We start from the raw sequence: 24,368 nt of genomic DNA, 5'->3' as shown, positions 1-24,368 counted from the left end.
TTATCTCACTGACCTCCCACCTCTGATCTCACTCTGTTAGCCTTTCTCCACTTGGCAGCTAGAGCAATCTTTCAGAAACTCAAGTCCAACTAGTCAGCCCCTGCTTAGATCGTCTATGGCTCCCTACTACCCTGAGAATGGGTCCAATCGAGTCCTCCATGACTTCACTCCCACCTACCTGCCTAACACCTATTTGTCTTTCAGAACTTTATCCAATGCCCCTTCTGCCAGGAAACTTTCTCCCATTACCTCTCCACTGCCCACTGTGGGTTGGCTGTCCCTCCTAGGGACTTCTCGTAGCCAGCGTGTGTTTACCTGTCTGTTCCCCTCTGGACTGGGAGCTCCTTGAGGACAGACTCTGTGCCCGATTTATCCAGCACACAGCCTGACACTTCATAGGTGCTCAACAGATGTTTGTTGAATGGATAACCAATTGGATATGGTAATGCAGGATTAGATATGGGGGGCTGAAGTTCAGGAAAGAGGGCTGGGCTGGAGAGACAGTTTTGGGAGTCGTCAGAAAGAACCCATATTGTAAGTAGAGCCATTGGAAAGGATGAGATCAGCCAGAGCAAATAAAGCAGGGGCCAAGGACAGAGCCCTAAAACACTTGCATTTAAGGGGAAAAGAATTCTGTACCAGGTAGGTTCAGGTTAGGCTGGCATAACAGAATCCCCCATAAAAACCTCAAGGAAGACAGTCATGGGCTAATATGGCAGCTCTGGTCCACAGTCTATGGACTTTGAGGCTCCTTCCACTCACTGCTCCAGCAACTGCTGGGTCTTCATGGTTCAGGATGGCAGCTAGAGCTCCAGCCATCACATATGTGTTCGAAGGCAATGGGATGGAGAGGAGGATGAAGAAGAGGGTGAAGGAGCTGTACCAGCTCTCTTATAAGAAAGGTTCCCAGGTATCACATGATACTTCCACATAGATCCCATTGGTTAGAACTTAGTCACAGGACCAGACTCAGCTACAAGAATCTGGGAAGTGCAGCCTCCGTTCTAGGCAGCCGCATGCCTGGCCGGGAACCAGGGTCTGTATCACAGTAGGGAGAATAGCTATCTGGGGACAACTAGCTGAGTCCACTACTGAGAAGGTGGCTAGATTGAGGGCAGAGCACTACTGTGTGCCAGACTCTGTGCTGGGCACTATACATACTTTATCTCACCCCAGCCCAAGTAGAGGCTGTCATTATGCCTGACTCAGTTAGGAGGCTTGGAGAATTAAGCAACTTGCCTGAGGACACACAGTGAGTGAGCTGAAATTCAAGCCTCTCTTCTCCCTGCATATCAGGCTGGCTGGAAAATCAGGAGAGGGTGGGTTCTAGGAGCTGCTGGAAGGAAATCTTTCAATAGGGAGGGCTTGGTCAACAGTGTCAGATGCTGACAGGCCAAGTTGGTTAAGGGCTGGTGCCCTTGGCCAGGGCATCTAGGAGAAGGGGAGGGGGTAGGGTAGAGGCCAATTGCAGAGGGTTAGGGCTCAGAGGAAAGTGTAGACTGGTCTTTCTGGAAGGGTGGCAGTAAAGGGGAGCGGGCAGAAATGCAGGGGAATGTGGGAGAGGAGGCAAAAAGGGGGAGGAAATACAAGGGTGGGAGAGAGAAGAGGGGGTTAGGGGGAGGTCTCTGGGCTGGGCACGGGTGGGATGTAGAGGAGGAACCTTTTTCTACTCATTCAGAAGGGAAAGGGGCAGGAGGTGCAAGAGCAGGTAGGTTTGAAGAAGGAAAGAGGGCAGAAGAGGGAGTTCTTGTCTCATAAAATCTGAGGGCTGTTCTTGGCTGGGGAAGGGGGCAGACAGCCAAAAGCCTGAGGGAGCGGAGAGAGGGGAGTAGCTACCATGTTGGACAGCCACTATTCATGTGTGGCTATTTAATTAAAGGTAAATAAAATTTAAAAATTCAGTTCCTCAGTTACACTACCCACATTTTAAGTGCTCAGTGGCCACAGGTGGCTAAAGCAAAAACCAGATCCATTGCAGGTGAGTCGATTCTGAGTCACAATGACCCCATGTGTTATAGAACTGCTCAATACAGTTTTTTTGGCTGTAATCTTTATGGAAGCAGATCACCAGGTCTCTCTCCCACAGTGCCCCTGGGTGGGTTCAAACCACCAACCTTTAGGTTAGCAGTCAAACAGAAACCCTTTGTGCCACCCAGGGACCTCCCACACGTGGCTAGTGGAGACTATACCAGGCAGCATAGGTAGAGAATGTTTCTATCACTTCAGAAAGTTCTGTTGGTTAGATCTGGTCTAGACAGAGGCATGAGATGGGGGTGCCCAGAGCTGCTGGGGCTGGAGATGCTTCAGCCTGGAAGTCATGCCCACAGCAGTGCCCCTGGAGAAAGCTTCCACGCTCTGTCTAGTTAGGCCTTCTTCCCCTCTTTGGGATTCCCTCAGAAGTCCCTCCTGGGACAGCCAGCCCCCTTCTCACCCCTCCTTTCGTGAGGCCACTCCTGGGGTTCTAAGCTGGCCCCAGCGCCAGGCCTCCCAGAACCGTGGGAGGGGCTTGTGGAGGGCTGGGGAAGAGCTCCGATGTCCGATGTTCGGGGCTGTGCCAAGACAGCTGCCCATGGACAGAGGCAAGCTGACCCCCAGCACTGTCCCTGCTGAGCTCGGGGCCAGTGGCATCACTAGGGGGGTGTAGGGGGTGCGAACTGCACCCCCTGGCACTGCCAGAAGTGGTGACACCGAAATGACCCCAGGGTGACCGGCGGTGGCAACGGCGTCACCAGGGTTGGTGTCATCTATCACTTTGTACGGTAACTTGTCACCCCCACCCCCACCCCATGTCACTGCTAGTCAGGGCACATGCAGCCAGGCTGCGGTGCCTGCCATTGGTCAGAGAGGAGGATCTCCGCCTTGGCCAGTCGGAGAGGGGAGGAGCTGTGGGGAGCCTTGCGGGGCGGGGCCCCTCGAGGGGGCGGGACAGGCCGCTCCACCCACAGAGGGGTTCCCTGGCCTGCCAGCCCACCTTGATGGGGGGGAGGTGAGTTACTGCACTGGGTGACACCAACCCTAGTGACACCACTGCTCAGGCATAAGAATGAGCCCACAGTTACCCACTGAAGAGCCAGAGGGACCTCAGAGATTGCTCTGCTCAGTCTCCCATTTCACAGATGGGCACACTGAGGTTTAGAGAGAGCCGGGGAAGAAAGTACAGAAGACAGAGGTTTATCAACATTCCTTTTATTGTACTCCGCCCCTCGCTTTCCCCAGACCTTGTGTTCAGACAGAGGCCAGCAGGCCTTGGGAGCTGGGGCTGGGCCATGTAGGCAGAGAGCCTAGGATCTGGCCAAGGCTCCCACTCTGACCCGAGGTAGCTGAGTAAGGATTCTTGGCTTGAAGAGGCTGTCCTGGCCTGATACATGTGGGAGGAGCACTTCCCCACGGAGGTGACATGGCATGGACCATGGGCCTGTGTTGGGGGTGTAGGTGTGTTTGTAGGAGCCAAGCTGCTCAAATACACAGTGTGGCGGGAGGGGTGTGTGCCTGTGGGTGGGTGTGAACATGGGAGTGTGTACACACGACACTGTGCAGCATGTGTGCAAACCACACAGATGCTAAGAGTGTCTCAGACCCTGCTCCATGCCCCTACCTGCCAGGTGATACAGTCCCGGGCCTAAGTCTGACACCTGATCAAGGGCTTAGAGTCAGAAAGTTCTAGGGCAGCGGTTCTTAAACTTAAGTTTCAAAATGGCCTGGGGAGTTAGCTAACCATGCAGATCCTGCGGCCCACCACTCAAGATTCTGCTTCAGGAGGTCTGGAGAGGCCCAGGCACCTGCTCTGTGGCTTAGCTCCTCAGGTAAATCTAAGGCCAATGAGAAACAGGGCTCAAGCAGAGCTTCCCAGTAGAACTTTCTGTGATGATGAGAACGTTCTGTAGCCCAATATGGCAGCCACTAGAAATCTTCATTTTATTCCGTTTTAATTTAAATATAAATAGTATTTGTGACTAGTAGCTGCCACATTGGAGAGCACAGATCTAGAGGCTGAGGCAGGGGGATGGATACTGAGGGCCCAGGGAGAGAAGTGCAAAGCTAGGTGTACTTGCCCAGCCCCAGCCCTACCCCCAGGAGTGGCTGAGGCTAGAGTAGGGCTGCCTTGGAAGTGTGCAGAGTTGGAGCCAGAGCCCAGAATCACACAGGTCTCTCCCCAGGTCCACTCTGAGCTCCCCGGGTCCAACCTGGTGTCTGTCTGGCTGAGACTCCTGGGGAGATGCCACCAGAGCTTTGTCCTGAGGCTTCATGCTACGTCTAGTCAGGAGTCAGGGGCCGAGGGTCAGGAAGTCTTCATGTTCTCCTGCAGGTCCATGGTGGAGCTGGTGGCTGCAAGGTCATGCTCACCCTGTATATGTGTGGAGGGGATAAGAGCTCTGGGGAAGCAGCTGGCACCCCCAACACAGACATATGGACGTGAAGCCTTTGAAGGGCCTGACTCAGAGAGTCCTCTTACCTCCCGTGGCCCCATGTCCTCTGCATACTTGAACTTCTTCTGCTTGTAGTAATGCCTCTTGGGCAGGATGTGGAGCAGCAACAGGTCACAGAGAACTGTTGCCTGGGGGTGAGAGGTGGAGGACAGAGCATGGGAATCTGGGAAGTGGGTAGAGAACCCTCCACATCCCACCTCAATCCCTATGGACTGTGTAGCTCTGACAGAATCCTGTCTTACTCTAGACATCAGGTTCTTCCAATGAGCTATGGGGCTGGAGGGGGGATGAGGCACTGCAGGACCCAAGACTGCCCCACTTCTGTCCTGCCCCAGTCCTGGGCCTTGGTTTCCTTAGATATACCGTGGGTCTAGGGTGGTGGAGTGAGCAGCTGTTGGCTCAGTGATGATGGTCAGTTATGGACAGGTTCTGGAGTGACTTGCAGCTGCTACTGAGATGTGGAAGGGGAGGGGCTGACCCCATCACAGTGCCCCCTGACCCCAGCACTTACCACCCCAAAGATGCCAATGCCAGAACCGATGGTGGTCATTGTGGGGATGATGTCAAACTTTCCGGCCTGGTGGCAGAGACCAGGGGAGGAAGGAGTTAACAGCCAAAAGGGGCCTGGCTGGACAAAGCCTCTCCCAGAATCTTCCCTACCCTTGACCATTAACTGGCACTGTAGCCTAGGACTCTGGCTCTGGATGAGGACCCCAGCTGCTGGCCAGGAGACCTGGTGTTTTGTTGCTGTTTGTTTGTGTGTGCTTTAGGTGAAAGTTTATAGTGCAAATTAGTTTCTCATTCAAAAATTTATACACAAATTGTTTTCTGACATTGGTTGCAATCCCTGTGATGTGTTGGCACTCTCCCCCTTTCTCTTTCCACCCTGGGTTCCCTGTGTCCATTTGTCCAGTTTTCCTGTCCCTTCCTGCCTTCTTGTCTTTGCTTTTGGGTAGGTGTTGCCCATTTGGTCTCGTATATTTGATTGAACTAAAACACACGTTCCTCACGTGCGTTATTGTTTGTATTATAGGCCTGTCTAATCTTTGGCTGAAAGGTGGACTTCAGGAGTGGCTTCAGTTCAGAGTTATCAGGGTGTCTGGGAGCCATAGTCTTGGGCATTCCTCCAGTTTCAGTCAGACTAGTAAGTTTGGTCTTTTTTTGTGTGTGAATTTGAATTTTGTTCTACATTTTTCATCCATTCTGTCCAGGACCGTCTATTGCGATCCCTGTCAGAGCCATCAGTGGTAGCAGTTGGGCACCATCTAGTTCTTCTGGGCTCAGGCTGTGGTTCACGTGGTCTATCGGTCCTTTGGACTAATATTTTCTTTGTCTTTGGTTTTCTTCATTCTCCTTTGCTCTGAACAGTATGGGACGCATGGATGTATCTTAGATGGCTGCTTGCAAGCTTTTCAGACCCCAGATGCTACTCACCAAGTAGAATGTAGAACATTTTCTTTATGAACTATATTATGCCAATTGACCTAGATGTTCCCCAACACCATGGTCTCCAGCCCTCAGCCCCAGTAACTTGGTCCCTCAAGGTGTTTGTATGTGTCTAGGAAGCTTCTGTGTCTTTGCCTTGGTCAAGTGTGCTGACTTTCCCTATATTGTATGTTGTCTTTCCCTTCACCAAAGTTGACACTTTGTCTACTATCTGATTAGTGATTTCCCCTCTCCACTCCTCCTCTCCCTCATAACCATCAAAGATTGTTTCTTTTTGTGTGTAAACCTTTTCTTGAAGTTTTATTATGGTGGTCTCATACAATATTTGTCCTTTTGTGATTGACTTATTTCACTCAGCATAATGTCCTTCAGGTCCATCCATGTTGTGAGATGTTTCACAGATTCATCATTGTTCTTTATCATTGTGTAGTATTCCATTGTGTGTATGTACCATAGTTTGTTTATCCATTCCTCTGTTGATGGACACTTAGGTTGTTTCCATCTTTTTGCTATTGTGAATAATGCTGCAATGAACATCGATGTGCATATGTCTATTCGTGTGATGGCTTTTATTTCTCTAGGATATATTCCTAGCAGTGGGATTGCTGGATCGTATGGTATTTCTATTTCTAGCTTTTTAAGGAGGCACCATATCATTTTCCATATTGGTTGTACTATTTCACATTTCCACCAACAGTGCATAAGAGTTCCAGTCTTCCTGCAACCTCGCCAACATGTCATTTTCTGTTTTTTTGTTTTTTTAATTAGTGCCAGTATTGTCAGGGTAAGATGGTATCTCATTGTAGTTTTGATTTGTATTTCTCTAATGGCTAGTAATCGCGAGCATTTCCTCATGTATCTGTTAGCTGACTGAATGTCTTCTTTGGTGAACTGTCTGTTCATAGCCTTTGCCCATTTTTTAATTGGACTATTTGTCTTTTTGTTTTTGAGGTGTTGAAGTATTCTATAGATTTTAGAGATTAGACCCTTGTCGGAAGTGTTGCAGCCAAATTTTTTTTCCCAGTCTGTGGGTTCTCTTTTTACTATTTTGGTGCAGTCTTTTGATGAGCATAAGTGTTTAATTTTTAGGAGCTCCCAGGTATCTAGTTTACCTGCTGGTGTCTGTGCAAGACCTAGGTTTTGACCTTAACTCTGCCTCCCTGGACACAGGGAGACAATGGGGGAGGAATGGTCACAGGCTGGAAAGCCCTGCCCTGTAATGACCCACACCACACGTTATTAGAAGTTAAGAACTGCTGAATCATAACCACAGGCACCCGACAGTCACACGCAGGAACTGAAACTGAGTCTCTGGCTGCTCCCCACCGTGCTGGACACTCACCTTGCCGTCCACCAGGATGTCAAAGCGAATCCCAAACACCTTGAAGAGGTGACGGCGGTTGGTGCCATTCTCCGTGAAGTACCTGGCAAACCTAGGGGAAGGTGTGGGTTGCAGCAGAGGGTGGTGGAACCACCTTAGGTCTGGAGTTCTCAGAGCATCAGGGCTGTAAGAGTCCTTAGAGGGCCATGAGTACAGCCCCTCCCCGACACAGGTGACCCAGGGAAGGATGAGGTCTAGCCCAGGGTCACAAAGGGGGAGTCACAGGGAGGATCTTAGGCCTCATACCAACAATTCCAGGAAGCTGCACTCAACCCTTGCCCTAACTCCTGACTTCAGCAATTTCCCCAGCCAGTCCTGGCCAGGTGTGCCTCTAGGAGACTGAGGCCCATGGGCAGGGGGAGTCAGGCCTCCAAGGTCTTGCTCAATGCTGGCCCGCTGCTCGGCCAATCCCAGGCAGGAAGGGAGTTGCCCAGGCTCCTCTGCTCCCCTCCCAGGACACTTGCTCTGCCCCAAGGGGTTCTGGGAGTAGTAAAGCCCAAGGGGCTCCAAGGAGGGTGCCGGTGGGGGCCTGGCAGGCACCTGAAGTTGAAGCCTCGAGACAGATTGTTCTCCTCATACAGCCCATGGAACTCATAGATGGGCTTGCAGTGTCGCACATGCCAGTCCAGGTCACAGTTCCAATCGATGGTGATGCCGACCACCCCGCCCTGCCAGGGACACAGGTGTTTAAGATGTGGGTTTCAGGATCATGACATTCCTGTCCCTCAGCTGGTACCAGCATCTCCTGAAGAGGGAATACTTTTTGTTCAAGAAAATACACTGAGGAGTTGCTTCAAGTTAGAGGTCCTCTCAGCCTCTCTGGCCTCACCTCCTGCCCAGCATACTCCACGCTCCAGCTTTCTGACAGTTTCCAGAACACACCAACTTCTTCCTACCACAAGGCCTTTGCACATGCTGTTCTCCCAGTTCTCCAACAGGCTGGCTCTTTTGCAGCCTTTGGTCACTTCCCCTGAGAGGCTTTCCCTGACTACCACCTCCAAGCTAAATTTTGCCCCTGCTGTTAGCTGAGGTTATACTCTGTGTGTTTTCTTTCAGAACATTTGGCACTTTGCAGTTATATATTTATTTGTGTGGTTATTTCTTAACCTGTCTCCTCCAAGACTGTAAGCTCCATGAGGGTGTCTCTGCCTCATTTGTTACAGACTCCTGAGTTCCTAACACAAATCACAGAATAGAAGTCAAGCAAATAGTTGTTGAATTAAAGAGTGAGTCTGTAAAGAAAAGGAGTGGGAAGAGAAAGTTGAGAAAGTGAAATTCCTCTGGGCAAGACAAGGAACAAGGACGAGGAGAGGGTAGAGAGGAGCTGGGGGTTAGGCTGAGCAACAGGAAAAGAGTTGAGAGGCGTGAGGCGGCAGGAAGCTGGGCTAGTAGGCGGGAGGCTAGCACCTGCAGAAGAAGGGAAAGGGGGAGAAATTCCCAGTAGGGGATGGCGGGAGATTTTTGGGAACCCAAAACCAAAGCAGTTGCTGTGGAGTTGACTCAAACTCACGGGGATCCCATGTGTGCCAGAGGAGAACTGTGCTTGGTAGGGTTTGCAGTTGCTAATTTTTTGGAAGCAGATCACCAGGCCTTTTCTTCGAGACACCTCTAGGTGGACTTGACCCCCCAACTTTTGGTTTAGCAGCTGCACATTAACCAGTTTGCACCACCCAGGGACTGCTTTCTAGGAACAGGGAGGCCTAATATTCTGTGTTTAGGTTGTATGTTGCTCTATTGTAAACCCCACAAAACCAAACCAAAAAACTAAACTCATTGCCGTCGAGTCAATTCCGACTCATAGCGACACTAGAGGACAGAGTAGAACTGGCCCAAAGGGTTTCCAAGGAGCGGCTGGTGGATTCAAATTGCTGACCCTTTGGTTAGTAGCCGAGCTGTTAACCACTGCACCACCAGGGCTCCAACACACACAAGGGGTCAGCAAACTGAGGCCCATGGGCCGAATCTGGCTACACCCGTTATTTATATATTGTCTATAGTTTCTTTGGAGTCCCTGGGTGGTGCAAATGGTTAAAGCACTTGACTGCTAACCAAAAGGTTGGAGATGTGAGCTCACCCAGAGGTGCCCTTGGAAGAAAGCCCTGGTGATCTGCTTCCAAAAAATTAGCCATTGAAAACTCTGTGGAGCACAGTTCGACCATGACACACATGGGGTCGCCATGAGTTGAAGGTGACTCCATGGCAACTGGTGTATGGTCGTTTTTACCCTACAACAGCAGAGCTGAGTAGCCATGACAGAGACCTTATGGTCTGCAAAGCTGAAAATATTTCCTATCCGCCCCTTCACAGAAAATTTGCTGATGCTTGCTCTAGACAAATGTGTTGTGAGCAGTTTTTTTTATTTGTGTGTGTGTGAAATCACAGAGAAGAGACTGATTTCCATGCCTGAGCAGGCGGCTGCAGGAGCAAAAATAACAATGAACATGTACATGGGATCACCACATGCCAGGCGATACTGAAATGCTGTTACATGTATGATATCACTTGATCCTCAAGACAGCCCCAAGACACTGGTACAATTGTTGTCCCACTTTATAAATCAGTTGCTGTTGACTCCAACTCATGGCGATCCCACGTGTGTCAGAGTAGAACTCTGCTGCATAGGATTTTCAATGACTGATTTTTCAGAAGACCACCCAAATGCAGGTACAGAAATTTAGACATGCAGAAATTAAGAGAGTTGTTTAAGGCCACACTGCCAGTTGGGGTAGAGCAGGTTCGAACCGCCAACCTTTAGGTTAGCAGTCTAACGCTTAACTGTTTACACCACCAGGGCTCTTTTGTATCCCTTATAAGGTACTGCTTTTCTTGGAAACCCAAGTGACTGAGGATCTCCGCTTCTGGAATTCCCAGAAATCCTCCGGGTGAGAGACTGAGTATACAAAGGGACAATGGCCAGACCATATTTGACAATAGAACTCTGACCCACAACCTCTGCAGCAACCAATCCAGAAAGCTAGACCTCAATGTCTGCAGTAATCGGCCAAATGGCCAGGACTTGGCCAATAACTGCCAACTTCTCTAATTTTTGCCCCTCCCCAACCAAAGAAAGTCAGGTATGCTCCCCTGACTAATCACATTCAGGATGCCCCACTTCCAGTTAGCTCACCTCCAGCCTCCCAGCCTCAGCAACCTCTAATCAAGGCATACTTGAACCAGAAAAAAAAAAAAAAGAAAACCCAAACCTGTTGCCATCGAGTCAATTCGGACTCACAGAACTACCCCACAGGGTTTCCAAGGCTGTAATCTTTATGGAAGCAGACTGGCACATCTTTCTCCTGCAAAGCAGCTCGTGGGTTTGAACCGCCGACCTTTTGGTTAGCAGCTGAGCGTTTTAACCACTGCGCCGCCAGGTCTCCTTAAGCATATCTGAAGCCTTCCCTTTTTTCCACGCTAAAGCTTTCCACCCTCTCTGCCTGGCGTGATGGTGGCTGACTCCCTTGCTATAGTAAGCTCCGACTACATAGTCTTTGCTTGTTCTCATTTGAATGGTCTTCGTTTATTTCCACAGGGGGTTATGGGCTTTGGAACTCAAGCTGCTTTCATCTAATATTTAGAAGACAGTGGGACCTCAGCTGATGTCCAGGTGACAATGTCTGCCCACGTCCACTCATCGTGGTCCCTCTTCTGTGCCAGGTCCATGCCAGGCCCTGCTGAGGACATAGGCCTGACCCTTAGTGCCCGCAGTATTAGGGGACAGAACCAGACATACATTCACCCACACCACAGAAGCTTCAGGGTGGGGGGAGATTAACTGGCCTTGAAAAGCATTTAATGGCTTGATGACCCCGGGTTCTAGCCCTGGCCTGGAGCTGTCCCCTCCTCCCCTGTACCTTCTCCGCCAGGGAGTTGAAATTCTGGCCAGACTCTTGCACTATGTAGCTGAGCTTGAAGACAGGGCATAGTGGGTGGGTGGTCTTGTGATAGAGGCAGGTTTTCAAGTAGGCGGCATCCACTTCCTCCACCAGGTTGCGCCTGTCAGGGCAGAGGGCATTGGCAGCAGCAGTGTGCCAGCTGGGAGAGTGCCCACCACGCCTCAAAGCTCTGGGAATCTCCCCCGCCAGGCTCCAGAAATGCCCTGTCCATAAACCCTTGGAAACCAAAGGCAGCCCACCCCAGAGGCCCAGCCCAGTCTTCTGCCTCAAGTGAGAACAGTAGGAATGGAGGGAGGGAGAGACAGCGGAGGCCAGCTGGAGCACCCGTGGAGCCACCTGCTTCTCTGCTGCATTTCCCACGAACCTGTTGACCTTGAAGCGAGGAAAGCTGATGCTGTTCTTGATGAAGAGAGTGAAGTTCTCGGCCTCCCGGAGAAGGGCGGGGCTGGAGGAGACCGAACTCACTCACCGCCCCTTCCCAGGAGGCCCCTGTGTGCCCCAGGCAGAGCTTGGCACAGTGGAGGTGGGGTACGAGCATATGGGACCCTCCGGTGAGGGGATGGATGTGCTGTAATGATGGACTATTAGGTCCATTGATCAGGGGGCTGGGGGGAATCTGGCCTGGGCGGCACGTATGGGGGTCCTTCCCAGAGCCCGGATCCAGATGCCCCTCTGTCTGGGCTGGGGGCCCCGGTCCCTGGAAGGACAGGACGTTACCGTGGAGTGTTGTCGTCCACCTCCACGGGACACCAGCCGAAGATCTCACAGGTGTGCACAGTGTCGTTGAAGGCCACACACTTCCCGGTGCGGATGCCTGGAGCGAGGGAAGACGGCCTGAGGGCCCACCCCCAGCTGGGGTGCAGAGGAGGCCCCAGGTCCTGCCGTCGGAGCCCCCAGGGATGGGACACCCAAGAGAAGGAGCCTGAGGACAAATGTGGCTGGCTCAGGGACAGGGCAGGCCACGGTCAGGGTGGCAGGAGGGGCAGAGAGCAGGAAGGATTTCCCAGGCAGGACAGCCTGGGGCGTGGAGAGAGGCGTGTCAGTGGAAGGTGGGCCAGAAGGGCCACTGGGCCTGGAACTGAGAGGGGGCCGCGGGGGGCGCGGGGGCCGCGGGGGGCGCAGAGGGGCGGGGCCGCGGAGGCTGACCTTACCTTGGGCCTTCCTTTCGGCCTTCCCAGGGATGCAGCTGCTGTCACCTGTGCATATGCCGCCTTCTGGGTGCTGGAGGAGGGGAGAGCTGCTGGCCCCAGACCCCTTGGGTGGGGTCCTGAGAAGAGCCCCTCCCGCCCCCAAGGCCCTAGGGAGAGTGTGGGGCAGAGTCTCAGACCCCTTTGGGGGCGACCCTGGCTCACAGCCTCCTTCCCCAGCCCCTCCCACACTGCTCTTTCGAAGACCCCTCTGAGCTCTTGCCCAGCTGTCTTGTGGCCACTGTCCACCAGGGCAGGGAAGTGGGAGTGAGCAGGCACTAAGGCCCAACATCCAGCTCGGCACATGGAGGGAAGGAGGGAAGGTTCTCTGCACTGCCAATGGCTGATTGTTACTTTGTGTGAATCTATACCTGAAATTCCACTGTTGGAGTCCCTAGGTGGTGCAGTTAACTCACTGGGCTGCTAACCAAAAGGTTGTCAGTTTGAGTTAACCCAGAGGTGCCTCGGAAGAAAGGCCTAGTGATCTACCTCTGAAAAATCAGCCATTGGAAACCCTATGGAGCACAGTTCTACCCTGACACACCTGGGATCGCCATGAGTCGGAATTGACTCCAGGTAACTGGTTGTGCTTGAAATTGCACCACTGTGGCCCCTGCAGGAAGCCTCTCTGCTTTCACCTCCAGAGCCCAAGGGGACCTCCTCTTCTGTGCTATTTTCCCTGTGTGTCCAAGAAGGGGGAGCAGCAGGACTCACCTCTGCACAGTAGCCTTGAGACTGCTGGGGAGTCGCGATGAAATTGGTCATGACCACAAAGGAGCTGTCCCCCTGGAAGTGAGAGACAGGAGAGGGTATAACAGGGCTGTGAGGTGGGACAGCAACCCAAGTACCCAAACACTGCCCAAGCAGGCCCCTAGAGCACCCCACCCCATCCCAGCAGGCTCTATATCTCAAGATGTCAGAGTAGGGGTGACATTGCGAGACCACTCTGCCAGGGCAACAGATTCACAGGGAAACTGAGGCCCAGAGAGAGATAGGAGGTGGACTGGTCCCTAAGGGAGGCTGGGAGAGCCCAACCCAGCTCTGGGGCCAGGCCTGCAGTAGAAGGTACACCCCGAGTCAGCTCACCTGGGCTGGGAAGACGTAGTCAGCTACATCCCAGACCTGGGGGCCCAGCCCTGGGAGCTGCGTCTCGGCCAGGCCCTTGAGTTTCACAGACACGCTACTGATGAGGCCGCTGGAGGTCTGGTAGCCCTTCTCGTAGAGAAACACCCACCTGCGGGGGATGGAGGGGGTAGAAGGGAGTTGTGGTTCTGGGCCAGGGCTGGGAGGGGGCATTGTGGCTATATGGACCTCTGCCCCTTTGGAGGAGTCCCTGGGTAGCGCAAACGGTTAAGCACTCAACTACTAATCAAAAGATTGATAGTTTGAATCACCGAGAGGTACCTCAAAAGAAAGTCCTGGCAATCTGTTTCTGAAAGGTCACAGCCTTGAAAACCCTATTGGGTGCAGTTCTGCTGTGCAACATGTGGGGTCACCATGGGTGAGAAGAGACTCCACATGTCTTAGTTTCTTAGTGCTGCTGTAACAGAAATACCACAAGTGGGTGGGTTTAATGAACAGAAATTTATTTTCTCACAGTTTAGGAGTCTCGAAGTCCAAATTTAGGGCACCAGTTCTATGGGAAGGCTTTCTCTGTCAGCTCCGAGGGAAAATTCTTGTCTCAGCTCTCTAAGTTCTTCTTGGCACTCCTTGGAGCGCTCCACATGGCTTCTATCTTTCCCCCATTTGTGCTTGCTCGCTTCTGTGCCTAATCTGCTCTTTTTACATCTCAAAAGTGATTGGTTTAAGACACACTCTACACTGATATGGCCTCATTAACATAGTAAAGACAATTGTATTCCAAAATAGGATTTTTTTTTAATATTTTATTGTGATTTTGGAGAAAATTTACACAGCAAATTAGGTTCTCATTGAACAATTTCTATACATTTTATTCAAGGACTTTTCACAATGTGTTAACATTCTCATTATTTCCATTCTGGTTGTTGTTCCCACTAATCTAGCTTCCTTGTCCCCCCTTACCTTCTCGTCTTTGGTCTAGGGTAAATGCTGACCATTAGCCAAATGGGATTCTATCTACAGGTGTAGGGGTTAGGATTCCAACACATATTTGAGGGGGCACAATTCAGTGCACAACACCACAGCAACTGGTGTGGCTTTTTTTGGCACCAGTGGGAAATGTCGTGTCCTTTCCCTCCCCCAGATGCCTTTCTGAGCCACTCTCTGCTCCTAAAGCTACATCTTGGGCTGGGTGCACCATTGTTTTCACTATGAAGGTACTCATTCCTGAGGAGGAGGCCCAGTGAATGACTGTTACAGATGCTTTCCAAGAGCAGAGTTTGCTGGGGCTTGGGGACAAGAAGTGAAGCCCAGCCCTCCTTCCTTCCCAAGGTTCTGCCACAGAGAAGCAGCAGAGCGTGATGGCTGAGAGCTGTGTGATTTTGCGTAAGCCATTCAATCCCTCCGTGCCTCAGTTCCCTCATCTATAAGACGGGGATAATAACAGTAGCAATAGTATCAATCTCATATTGCTGTGTGTTAAATGAGGGAGTAAGTGTAAAAGCACTTAGAATGAGGACTGACACCGAGTAAGTGCTATATAAAAATAAACAGTTGCTGTCAAATCAATTCCAACTGAAGACGATCCCATGTGTGTCAGAGTAGAACTGTGCCTCATAGGGTTTTCAATGGCTGATTTTTCTGAAGTAGATCGCCAGGCCTTTCCTCCGAGGTGCCTCTGGGTGGGCACAAACATCCAGCCTTTCAGTTGTACCTGAGCACTTAACTATTTGTGCCACTCAGGGACTCCAAGTGTTATATAGACATTAGCTATTATTATTATTTCAGCCATGCTGGGAGCCCCTGGGAAGAGGGACTGGAAGGGCTTGCAGCATCTAGCCCCCTCCCTGCAACCGAGGCCCCTGTGAGAGTGGCTCAGGCTGGAGGCCTCCCTGCCTCCTTGTGCGATTCTGTCCTTCCCTTCCCAACATCAGGAAACCCTGCTTTTTTGGGTCCTCCACTTTAAATCCATGAGGTTCAGCATGGGCTGACTCCCCTCCTAGCCCCAGGGGTAGGCACATGACCAAGGCTTGTCAATCAGTGTTCCATTCCCCTGGCAACAGTGATTGGTAAAAAGATGGACACATGACCTCAGGTGTATCCACAGTGAGGCCAGGATTTTTCTGGGAATTACTGGGAAATTGATGTCTTCTCTGCTGGTAACTAAGTAGGGAGGCTTCGAGCTCATAACTGTGTTCAGTCATCTTTGCCACCTCACAGAGAAAGCAAGCATGAGAAGGAAGCCAAACCAGAGAAAAGCCAGACCAGGAGCTGGAGAGAGGCAGACTCTTGACAATGTTGTCTGAGTACCTGGATCCAGCCATGCCTGAAGCATGCATGATTTAAAATGCACTTCTGGGCTTTTCAGTTACATGAGCCAATGAATTCCCTTCCTTTGTTTAAGCCAGTTTGGGTTTGGTTTCTGTTGTTTAAAACTGAGAGTCCTGGATAAAATTCCTCTCCAGGGTATGGGCCCCTTCCTTCAGGTAAGACTCTTCATGGATATTCAGGGTAATTCTGTGTGGGTGTGAGTGTCCATGTCCGTGGTGCCATCTGAGTGTGTAGCTGTGTATCTCCAGGACAAATCTGTGAGTGTACCTGCGGCTGTGTCTGGTGGTGGGTGTGTATTATGTCCCCTTCACCCTTCACCCTGCCCTCAGCCCACCTATCCAAGCAGAGCTCAACGCAATCTACTCCCCTCTCCTGTCCCCTGGAACTCAGGCCTGGGAACAGGAATTCTCCAGGCTTGCAGTCCCAGAGTCACTGCTAGTTCACTAGGACTGTCTCCCTGCTCCAGGCTCCAGGGAAGCAGGCCACTGATATTCTCCCCTCCCCTTCCATAGTCCCCCCTCCTTTTCCCAGCCCCTCCCTCAGCCTGGCATTGGCGCCAAACCACACCCCCCCACCCAGAAGCTTAATGGTGGTCACTGCTGCCTCCTGCAGGTCTTAGTTGGCAACAGGTGAGGTATGACAAAGGCCTTGAGCCCAACAGTCCTGAGCTGGCAGTCCTGCCTCCCCTCCCCATCAGGGAGAGTGGGGAGTCAGCCACCTTCCCCCTGCCCGCTTCCTATGTCCCTTCATCAAGGAAGGCCTCTGGCTCCTTGCCCAAGCTTGAAGGGGTCGTTGGAGGGTGATAGGGAAGCTGCTCCCTGTTCTGAAGCCCCCGCGGGAGAGGTCACTGACCTGACTCTCAGCACACACCTGCCCCCACTCTGCCCTGACATCCCAGCAGCACTCTCTCTTTGTGCAGTGCCAACTCCTCATAACATCGATGGGGAAACTGAGGCCTGGGGAAGTATCCTTCCCAAGAGTCAGAGGCCAAGCAGGGAGCAGACCACAGGCTTGGGGTGTTCAGCTCAGGAGCTGGCTCCCCATCTCTGAGCAGCACAGGCATCATTGTGTCAGCCAGGAGCCAGGAGCTCAGAGGGGAAGCACGGCCACACTGAAGCTGAACACTGGGGATGGAGTAACATTCCCAGGGTGTGTCTGCCTCTTGGGCCTGTCGGTCCTGGGGCTCAAAGGGAAAACTCAAATCTGGCATCGATGACCTCGGTCCTGGTAATAAAACCGATCATCACGCCTGGCCTGCCTCCCTCCCCCGCTGCCCCGACTGCCCCTCCAAAGCCATGCCCTCTTTAATCTGGCCTTGATGTCACCACCCCTGGAAGGACACTGTCTTGGATTGAATTGTGTCCACCCAAAATGTGTGTCAATTTAGCTAGACCATGATTCCCAGTATTGTGTGGTTGTCTACCATTTTATCATCTGATGTGATTTTCCTCTGTGTTGTAAATCCTACCTCTATGATGTTAATGAATTTCTCTCAGTGATAGCTTGTCTCTATCCTTATCCTGATGGAGGCCCTGGGTGGTGTAAATGGTTATCGCGCTTGGCTGCTAACTGAGAGGTTGGAAGTTTGAGTTCACCCAGAGGCGCCTCAGGAGACAGACTTGGCAATCTACTACAGAGCAAGGTTCTACTCTGACACACATGGGGTTGCCAGAGTCGGAGTCCCAACTCAACCCTGACTGGTGTGCTCTGGGATCCATTCGGAGATTGCAGAAGCATGTGATTTCAAGATCCCTGCATGGGGCCTCTGGGGAGGCCAAGAGGGGCCTGAGGGTGTGCCCAGAGCAGACCTGCCCAGCTTCCAGCCTCCGGGCCTTTGCCTATGGCTGGTTCCACCACCATGCCACCTCTTCCAGGAAGCCTTCCTTGTCCCCTTCCCTAAGTAGCATTCACCAGCCCCCTGGGGACCCTCAGTGTGCTGCAGCCAGACCACCCCACTCCTCCCCCAACCAGAGCCCCCCTGGGCAGGGACATATCACAGGACGCCCCCCAGCGTGGGCCTGTACCATGTCAAGCACAGACTTTCAGGCTTAAAGAATATCCAAAGTTCATGGATGACAGCACGTCACACAGCTGAAGCCCACTGCTTGGACACCTCCAGTGACAGAGAGCTCACCACCTCCCAAGAGACAGCTCTAAATGTGACCATTTTGATTTGAGCCCCAAAAGTGTTATCTTAGCTCAGCCCTCCGGGGCCTCAAGCTCATCCGCTCCCTCTGCTTGCCCTGGACTTCGGAGAAGAGTGTGATGAATAGAGACCATGGCCTCAGTTTCCCTCCCTGGAATCTGTTCGGGCTCTCAGCATCTCAGTCTCTGCCTCTGGCTCAGGAGCTCTCTCCATCTCGAAGTCTCTTTTCACCTGAGTTGTTGCCCTCCAGTATTTGCCCTCTGGCCAGTTCTGTCTCCGAGTCTACCTATCCTCCCCCCACCCCCAGGTCGTGCCCCTGTCTCTGAGGTTCAGGCGTCTGGCTCTTCCTTCATTGTCCCCTCTGTCCCTCCTCCAATGACAACAGGACCATTCAGACAGATGTGTGGGTAGGGCCCAGTTCCTCCTCAGGAAAGAACAAATTGTTGAGCCTGGGTGCGATGTCTTTAGATGGGTGCTTTCCAACCCCTTCCCCATGGAACAGATGGGAGACCGAGGCCTGATGCGCTGAGGCTGAGTTCCAGGCTTCGCCAGAGTTTTCACTCTGCAGCTGCCAGCTCCAGATGAGTCGGTGCAGCACTGGGAAGTGGCCGGACGAGGGCACCAGAGACAACGGGAGCCTCAGCCCAAGCTGGAGCCAGAAACCTAGGCTTGGGAGTGGAGTAGGATGGCAAGGAACCAGGCCTTCTGGCCTCTGGGCTGCTGCGTGACTTGGGCAGGTTGGTGGCCCTCTTTGAGAATGCTTCCTTTCCAGGATATTAAGCCTGATTTTGGAGCCATGCAGACCTGGGTTCAAGCCTGACTCAGCCTCTTACTAGCTATGACCTTTTATCACTGACACTGAGAAGGGTCACAACCATTTGGAACCTGAATAGATTATCTCAGGAAGGAGGGGGGTAGTGAGGTCCCCATCACTGAAGGTATGTTGTTCAGGGCTGGATGGCAAATTGGGGGGATGACAGGGCCTAGGCATCAAATACAAGTGACTGTCCCTTCCACTCTGACACTCTGCAACCAGCACATGGAAGGGCCCTGGTGCTGCTCACAACTGCTGATCTGGAAACAGAAACAGGGAGAGAGTCCTGGAGCCATAGGGGCCACATGAAGACAACATCCTCCCAGTCTTTTCAGGCAAGGGGCAAGCTGGGCCTGAGCGGGCAACCTCTCTCTTCCAGGGAAGGTCTGGAGTGAAGCCAACGGTGGTGGACTCCTAGACCTATCCTGGGCTGGCAACACACCACCAGTGCCCCTATTACAAACGTCCCCCAGAAGTGGGAAAGAGGAAGGCAGCGGAGGCAGAGCTGAGGCCCAGGCGTCAGGAGGTCTTAGTTCTAACCCCGGATTTGATGCTCACTTGCTGTGTGACCTGGGAAGCCCAATACTCCTCTCTGGGACTCAGTTTCCCTCACAAGCTCAAACAAGACTGCAGCTGTCAAAGTGGTTTGTGAACAGTATGGAGGCAGCAGCTGAAAGGCATCAGAGGGCTGGGTCCTGGCCGTGGCTCCACCTGACCAGCTCTGAGGCCTTGGACGCTGGGTGGGGTCAGAGGGAAGGCTGTTTTGGATGCTAGAGGCCCTGGGGGGACCAGGACTATGTGGTCACCGTCTGGGTCCCTGGTTGGCCCACCTGGCTGGCTCTATTCAGCAGTCCTGGTTTGTTCCCACAGCAAAAATGGGGACATGGAGACCAGAGGGGCAGGGCCCTCAGCAAAGACCACACGGCAAAGTTAGGCAGGGACTGCTAGGCAGCCCCATACCCCCATCAGGGTCTGAGCCCCCTTCAGTGTCCCTGGGGCCACTAGGAGCCCTCCACAGAGTCACTGTGAGTGGACATGATGTATCACACACAGGGCACACACATCAGGCACCTGGGCACACCCGTGTGAGCATCCAGCCCCAGGGATACACCGAGCAGACACACCCAACAGGCACATGCCCAGGCACACGAGGGCATGAGGGCAACAGAGCCGCAGGGGGGACACACATGTGTGCTCGCACAATACACACATGTGCTCACACAACACACACACGCTTGCACAGTACCCACAAGTGTTCACACAACATACACATGTGCTCGCACATACACACGCGTGCTCACACAACACACGCGTGCTCACACAACACACACGTGCTCACACAAGCACACTGTCACACAAGTGAGAGTGCAGCCCCTGTCAGGCCTGTCTTTGGCCCCGAGGACAATCAGGCTGCAGGGGGAATCCTACCCTGCATCTGACCCTGCACTCGTGGGACAGGGGACAAGTCCAGCGACACCCAGATGGGAGTGCTATCCTTGGGGCCAGAACTGACCTCCAACCCCTGTCTGACACCCCACCATGAAGGCGCCAGGACTTCAAAATTTGAGGGTTTATCTGCTGTGTTGTTGCTGTGTGCTGTCGAACCCATTCCAACTCCTAGCAACCATATATGACAGAGTAGAACTGCCCCATAGGGTTTCCTACGCCATAATCTTTATGGGAGCAGATGATCAGGTCTTTCCTTCTGTGGAGCAGATGGTAGGTTCAAACCGCTGACCTTTCAATTAGCAGCTGAGCACTTAACCATTGCACCACCAGGGTTCCTTTCTTCTGCTCTCACCCCCCCCAAAAAAACCTGTTGCTGTCAAGTTGATTCCGACTCATAGCGACCCTATAGGACAGAGTAGAACTGCCCCATAGAGTTTCCAAGGAGCGCCTGGTGGATTCAAACTGCTGACCCTTAGGTTAGCAGCTGTAACACTTAACCACTGTGCCACCAGGGTTTCCTCTTCTGCTCTAGGGGCCCCAAATAGGGAAGAGAAGGTGGCAGCAGAACCTGTCCCTCTCTGGCCTGTAAGATGGGTGTGGCTCTGTCTCAGTACTGCCCTGGTTTGGCTGGGAGGTCAGAGGCAGAAGGGCTGGGTGAGCTGCAGTTTGCTCGGGCCCTGGCCTCGAGTGCCACGTATCACATAAGGGAACCATTAGCACTGAGCGGGTTCCTCAGAGGTCAACGGCTTTGCCTCCTGTTCACCATATGACTAGGGCCAGGCTTCCCTCTCTGCCTCGAGGTCCCCATCTCAACAGGGAGTGAGCAGGGTTTTCCATTCCTTCTGAATAGCATGGTGGTTTGTCAGGAAGGACTTTCAACAGACACAGAGAAAGAGGGGCTCCTTGGCAACACGGGGGGCATCTCAGAGCTGGAGGACAGACCCGGGTTGGGGGCTAGTGTGAGAGGACGGCAGGGAGGGGGCCCAGACTCACCCGACGACGTAGACCAGAACCACGAGCTGGATCAGCCGGAAGATGACGCCCACCTTCTTGTTGCGCACGAGTACCATTCGGGGAGTGTCATACTCGAAGAAGAAGGTGGCCATCTCATCCTGGAGCCGACGCGCCATGGTAGGCCAGGGTGGGGCTGAGCCCTGAGCCCCTGCACAGCCCGTGCTTGAGGAGGGCTTGAAGCGAGCGAGGCGTCAACTCCCGCAATCACAGCTGGGCTTCTGGGGGCTTCCCAACCCCTTAGGCAGGGCAGGGTAGGGCAGGTGGGGTCAGAGGTCAGGAGTCAGAGGTCAAACTAGAGATGCTGGGCTTGAGAGGGAGAATCCTTGGGTGGTCAGAGCTGCTCTTGGCCAGTGCAGGCAATGGAGTGTGGGCCAGTCGCTCCAGTGGACAAATAAATTCCCAAAGATAGATGGGGGCGGGGCTGGTGGGGCCACCCAGGCCCGGCCCCATTGCCCCTCGTGGCTCCGCCTGGGCCTTGCTGGCCTCCGGAAACAGGAGCTGTTGGCAGGAAACCACGGGCTACCCGTCACAGGAGCAAAGATAAAGCTGTCAGCCCCCCCAGAGCTTGGGCCAGGGCTTGGGGGAAGCTGGGGGTGGCCTCAGGCCAGAGACCTCCCAAAGCTAGGGACCCATCCCCACCCTCAGACATCCCCCCTCCCCCAACCCCAGTCCCCAGGGTGAGTAGCTCAGTTCCTGGGGACCTGCAGCCAGGAGGGCAGAAGAGGAAAGAGGGTGATTCCAGTCTAGCTGTTGACACTTCTTGTGCCCGTGGCTGAACCCCCACCCTTGTTCTGTCCTGGCAGACCGCCTTCCATCCACCCATCCCTCTGGTCCAAGGCTGGGCCCAGCCTAAGCAGTCTCTGTGTTGGGCTGGAATCTCCTCTCCTATCACTTGTTTTGCTCCACCCCAACTGCAGAGCAGAGAGGTAGGCAGGTGCCCAGACAACATCAGGGTCCCTGAGACCCAGCTGTGACATAGGTCTGCCTGTGTTTAACGTCCCTGCTCTGCCACTTCATGGCTGCAGGGACTTGGGCCAGCTGCCTCACCTCTCTGAGCCTGCTTCCTCATCTGTAAAATGGGGGTGATAAGCATCTTTTCCTCAAAGACTGAGGCCCCTGGGGGACAGGTCCTGACAACCCAGCAAAGAGAACTGGAGGCCACTAGAGAATTTGGGGTACAGCCCCTCTGTAGCCCCTGCCTCCATGGATCCCAGCCCAGCCCCTGAATATGGGGGCTCCTGAGGCAGGGCTGTGGGGGAGTGGTCCAGGTGAGGCTGCACCTTGTTAACTCTATGAGCCCAGAGCTGGAGGCCTCCCCACCCCCATACCTAGTTTTGCAGACAGATTGAAGCTCACACTGGAGAAATGACTTGCCCAAGCTCACCCTGGGGGTGCTGGAGGATCAAGTTTGAAGGAGTCTCACTGGCCACCCTCTAACCCATGCTGGGGCCCCTAGGGCTCCCAGAGGGAACATCTCTCCAAGCTGTCCCCCCCACCCCCACCAAGAGTGATAAGGAGCCTTCTTCCCGGGAAACCATTAGCTGCGAAATCTCTCTGGGCAGGGATCCAGGCCCCTTCTCTCACCCCAGGCCAATCCCTCTCTGTCAAATAAATCAGCCTCACCCCGAGTTCCCGCCAATCCAGTGGGGATGTTTCAGGCACAAGTATGGGATGCCACCTTCAAGAGGGGCTGGCAAGAGCCCTTTCTGGGCTTTTCTAAGGAAAACTCCAGGGACGCTGAGAGCCCGGGCTGTGGCAGCCACATCCTCTTGGCCGGATCTTGACCCCGGACAAAAGAGCCTGTCCTTTTCCCAGCTGGTCCATCATCCTTGGAATGGGAGGCCCAGGACACGAGCTGCTTGGGATGAGGAGTGGGTGGGCGCCAAGATTGGGTGTGAGTCATCTCCGTATTCCCTGCACCCGCCCATCCCCCTGCCACACCACACTCAGGAAAGCACAGGAACTGGATAAGGGAGGGAAGGAGAAAGGCAAGAGGGAAGGAAAGGAGGAAAGGAGGGAGGAAAAGCTAGCTCCTCACACTAGCACCCCAGCCTCCTCCTCCTTCTTTAAAGAGCTAGGCTTGCTGACCAACAGATGGGCTGACGGACAGATAGACTTGCTTGGAGCACACACTTGTGCTTCTGTTACAGCCTCAGTACTGACCCCGACACTCAAAACAGCCTGGCATGGAGGACAGTCTCATTTGGGGATATTAGCATATCCAAAGTGTGCCCCAAAGAAAAAGAAACAAAACCAACCACATTTCTCTTCCTAAATTTCTTCTCTTGCTAATTACTCCCCAAGAGTAAGCTAGCCAGCTGACAAGGTCAATGTCCATTGCACTGGTTTTAAAATGCATCTTTCTGGTCCGAGGCCTTTCCTACCCACGGCCCCAACTCCAGCATGCCCAGGAGAAAGATGGTGTTTGTTTCAGACATGGCAGGGGCTACGATGAGTTTATAGTGACAGAGTGCTTTTCACACTCTGGAATTCAGTAGGTTTTTCTTCTAATGTCCCTATGAAGTAGGTCCTAGTGTCCCCATTTTACAGACAAGAAAACTGAGGCTCCAGAGGTTGAGTACCTTGCCCAAAGTCCTCGACGAGTAGCTCCCATGTCTGCTGGGGGCTGGGAAGGAGGCTCCCCAAAGTCTGAGGTTTTGGCCTGGAGCCCACCCCAAGTCTCCAGAACTCAACAGCTGCCAAGCCTGCCTTATAAGCCCAAAGGCCGAGTGGCCAGCTTGGGTACCGGGCCGGGCCTTGTAGGGAGACAAAGCTCTGCTGCCAAGTGCACGGCCCCAGGACAGCCTCCCCCTGCCTGGCTAAATTTAGCGGCTCTCAGAGCCACTGCCCAGGCCTGCAGGCCAGCCACATCCCCTTGGCTACTCAGGGTCTCCAGATTGCAGGGTCTACACCTCTCACACCATCTGGGCCTGCTTTGGTGTCCCAGGGGCTCACTCAATGTCATCCAGCCATTCAGATGCCCAGCTGGAACAGGGCCCTGAGCCAACTTCATAGTGACTGTTGGGGGAGGCCTGGGGGTTCAGCAGTGGTCCTCAGGGTTGGCAGCCCCTACTGCCTTTGAATTATGGTGTTGGCAAAGAATATTGAATATACCATGGACTGCCAGAAGACCATATCTGTCTTGGAAGAAGTACAGCCAGAATGTCTCTTAGAAGCAAGGATGGCAAGACTTCGTCTCA

At 53.2% G+C, this 24,368-nt stretch overlaps 1 protein-coding gene across 1 annotated transcript; it reads right to left on the bottom strand.

The window, feature by feature from the left end:
- Window positions 1-3,227: 3,227 nt before the first annotated feature.
- Window positions 3,228-21,474, bottom strand: P2RX1 (purinergic receptor P2X 1). The gene is made up of 12 exons (XM_004376125.2): window positions 21,148-21,474; window positions 13,421-13,568; window positions 13,049-13,120; window positions 12,299-12,368; window positions 11,865-11,961; window positions 11,512-11,592; window positions 11,106-11,247; window positions 7,795-7,922; window positions 7,216-7,306; window positions 4,939-5,004; window positions 4,454-4,555; window positions 3,228-4,345 (listed from the first exon to the last, which is right to left on the bottom strand). Exons 1-12 carry the CDS (start codon window positions 21,282-21,284, stop codon window positions 4,280-4,282), a joined length of 1,200 nt encoding a protein of 399 aa, XP_004376182.1. The 5' UTR covers window positions 21,285-21,474; the 3' UTR covers window positions 3,228-4,279.
- Between the last annotated feature and the right edge of the window lie 2,894 nt (window positions 21,475-24,368).

This window comes from Trichechus manatus, unplaced genomic scaffold, assembly GCF_000243295.1.
Source record: "Trichechus manatus latirostris isolate Lorelei unplaced genomic scaffold, TriManLat1.0 scaffold00040, whole genome shotgun sequence".
In the NCBI taxonomy this organism is placed as follows: Eukaryota; Metazoa; Chordata; class Mammalia; order Sirenia; family Trichechidae; genus Trichechus; species Trichechus manatus.
Note: the sequence above shows the minus strand (reverse complement) of the source record. Positions and strands in the feature narration are given on the sequence as shown.

Bases quoted from the DNA above. Each gene is read 5' to 3' on its own strand.
- P2RX1 (XM_004376125.2), bottom strand. From the start codon at position 21,284: ATGGCGCGTCGGCTCCAGGATGAGATGGCCACCTTCTTCTTCGAGTAT. The intron at 5,005-7,215 runs GTGAGTGTCCAG...CTCTGCCACCAG, and splicing joins ACATCCTGGTGGACGGCAAG to GCCGGAAAGTTTGACATCAT. The intron at 4,346-4,453 runs GTAAGAGGACTC...ACACATATACAG, and splicing joins AGGACATGGGGCCACGGGAG to GGTGAGCATGACCTTGCAGC.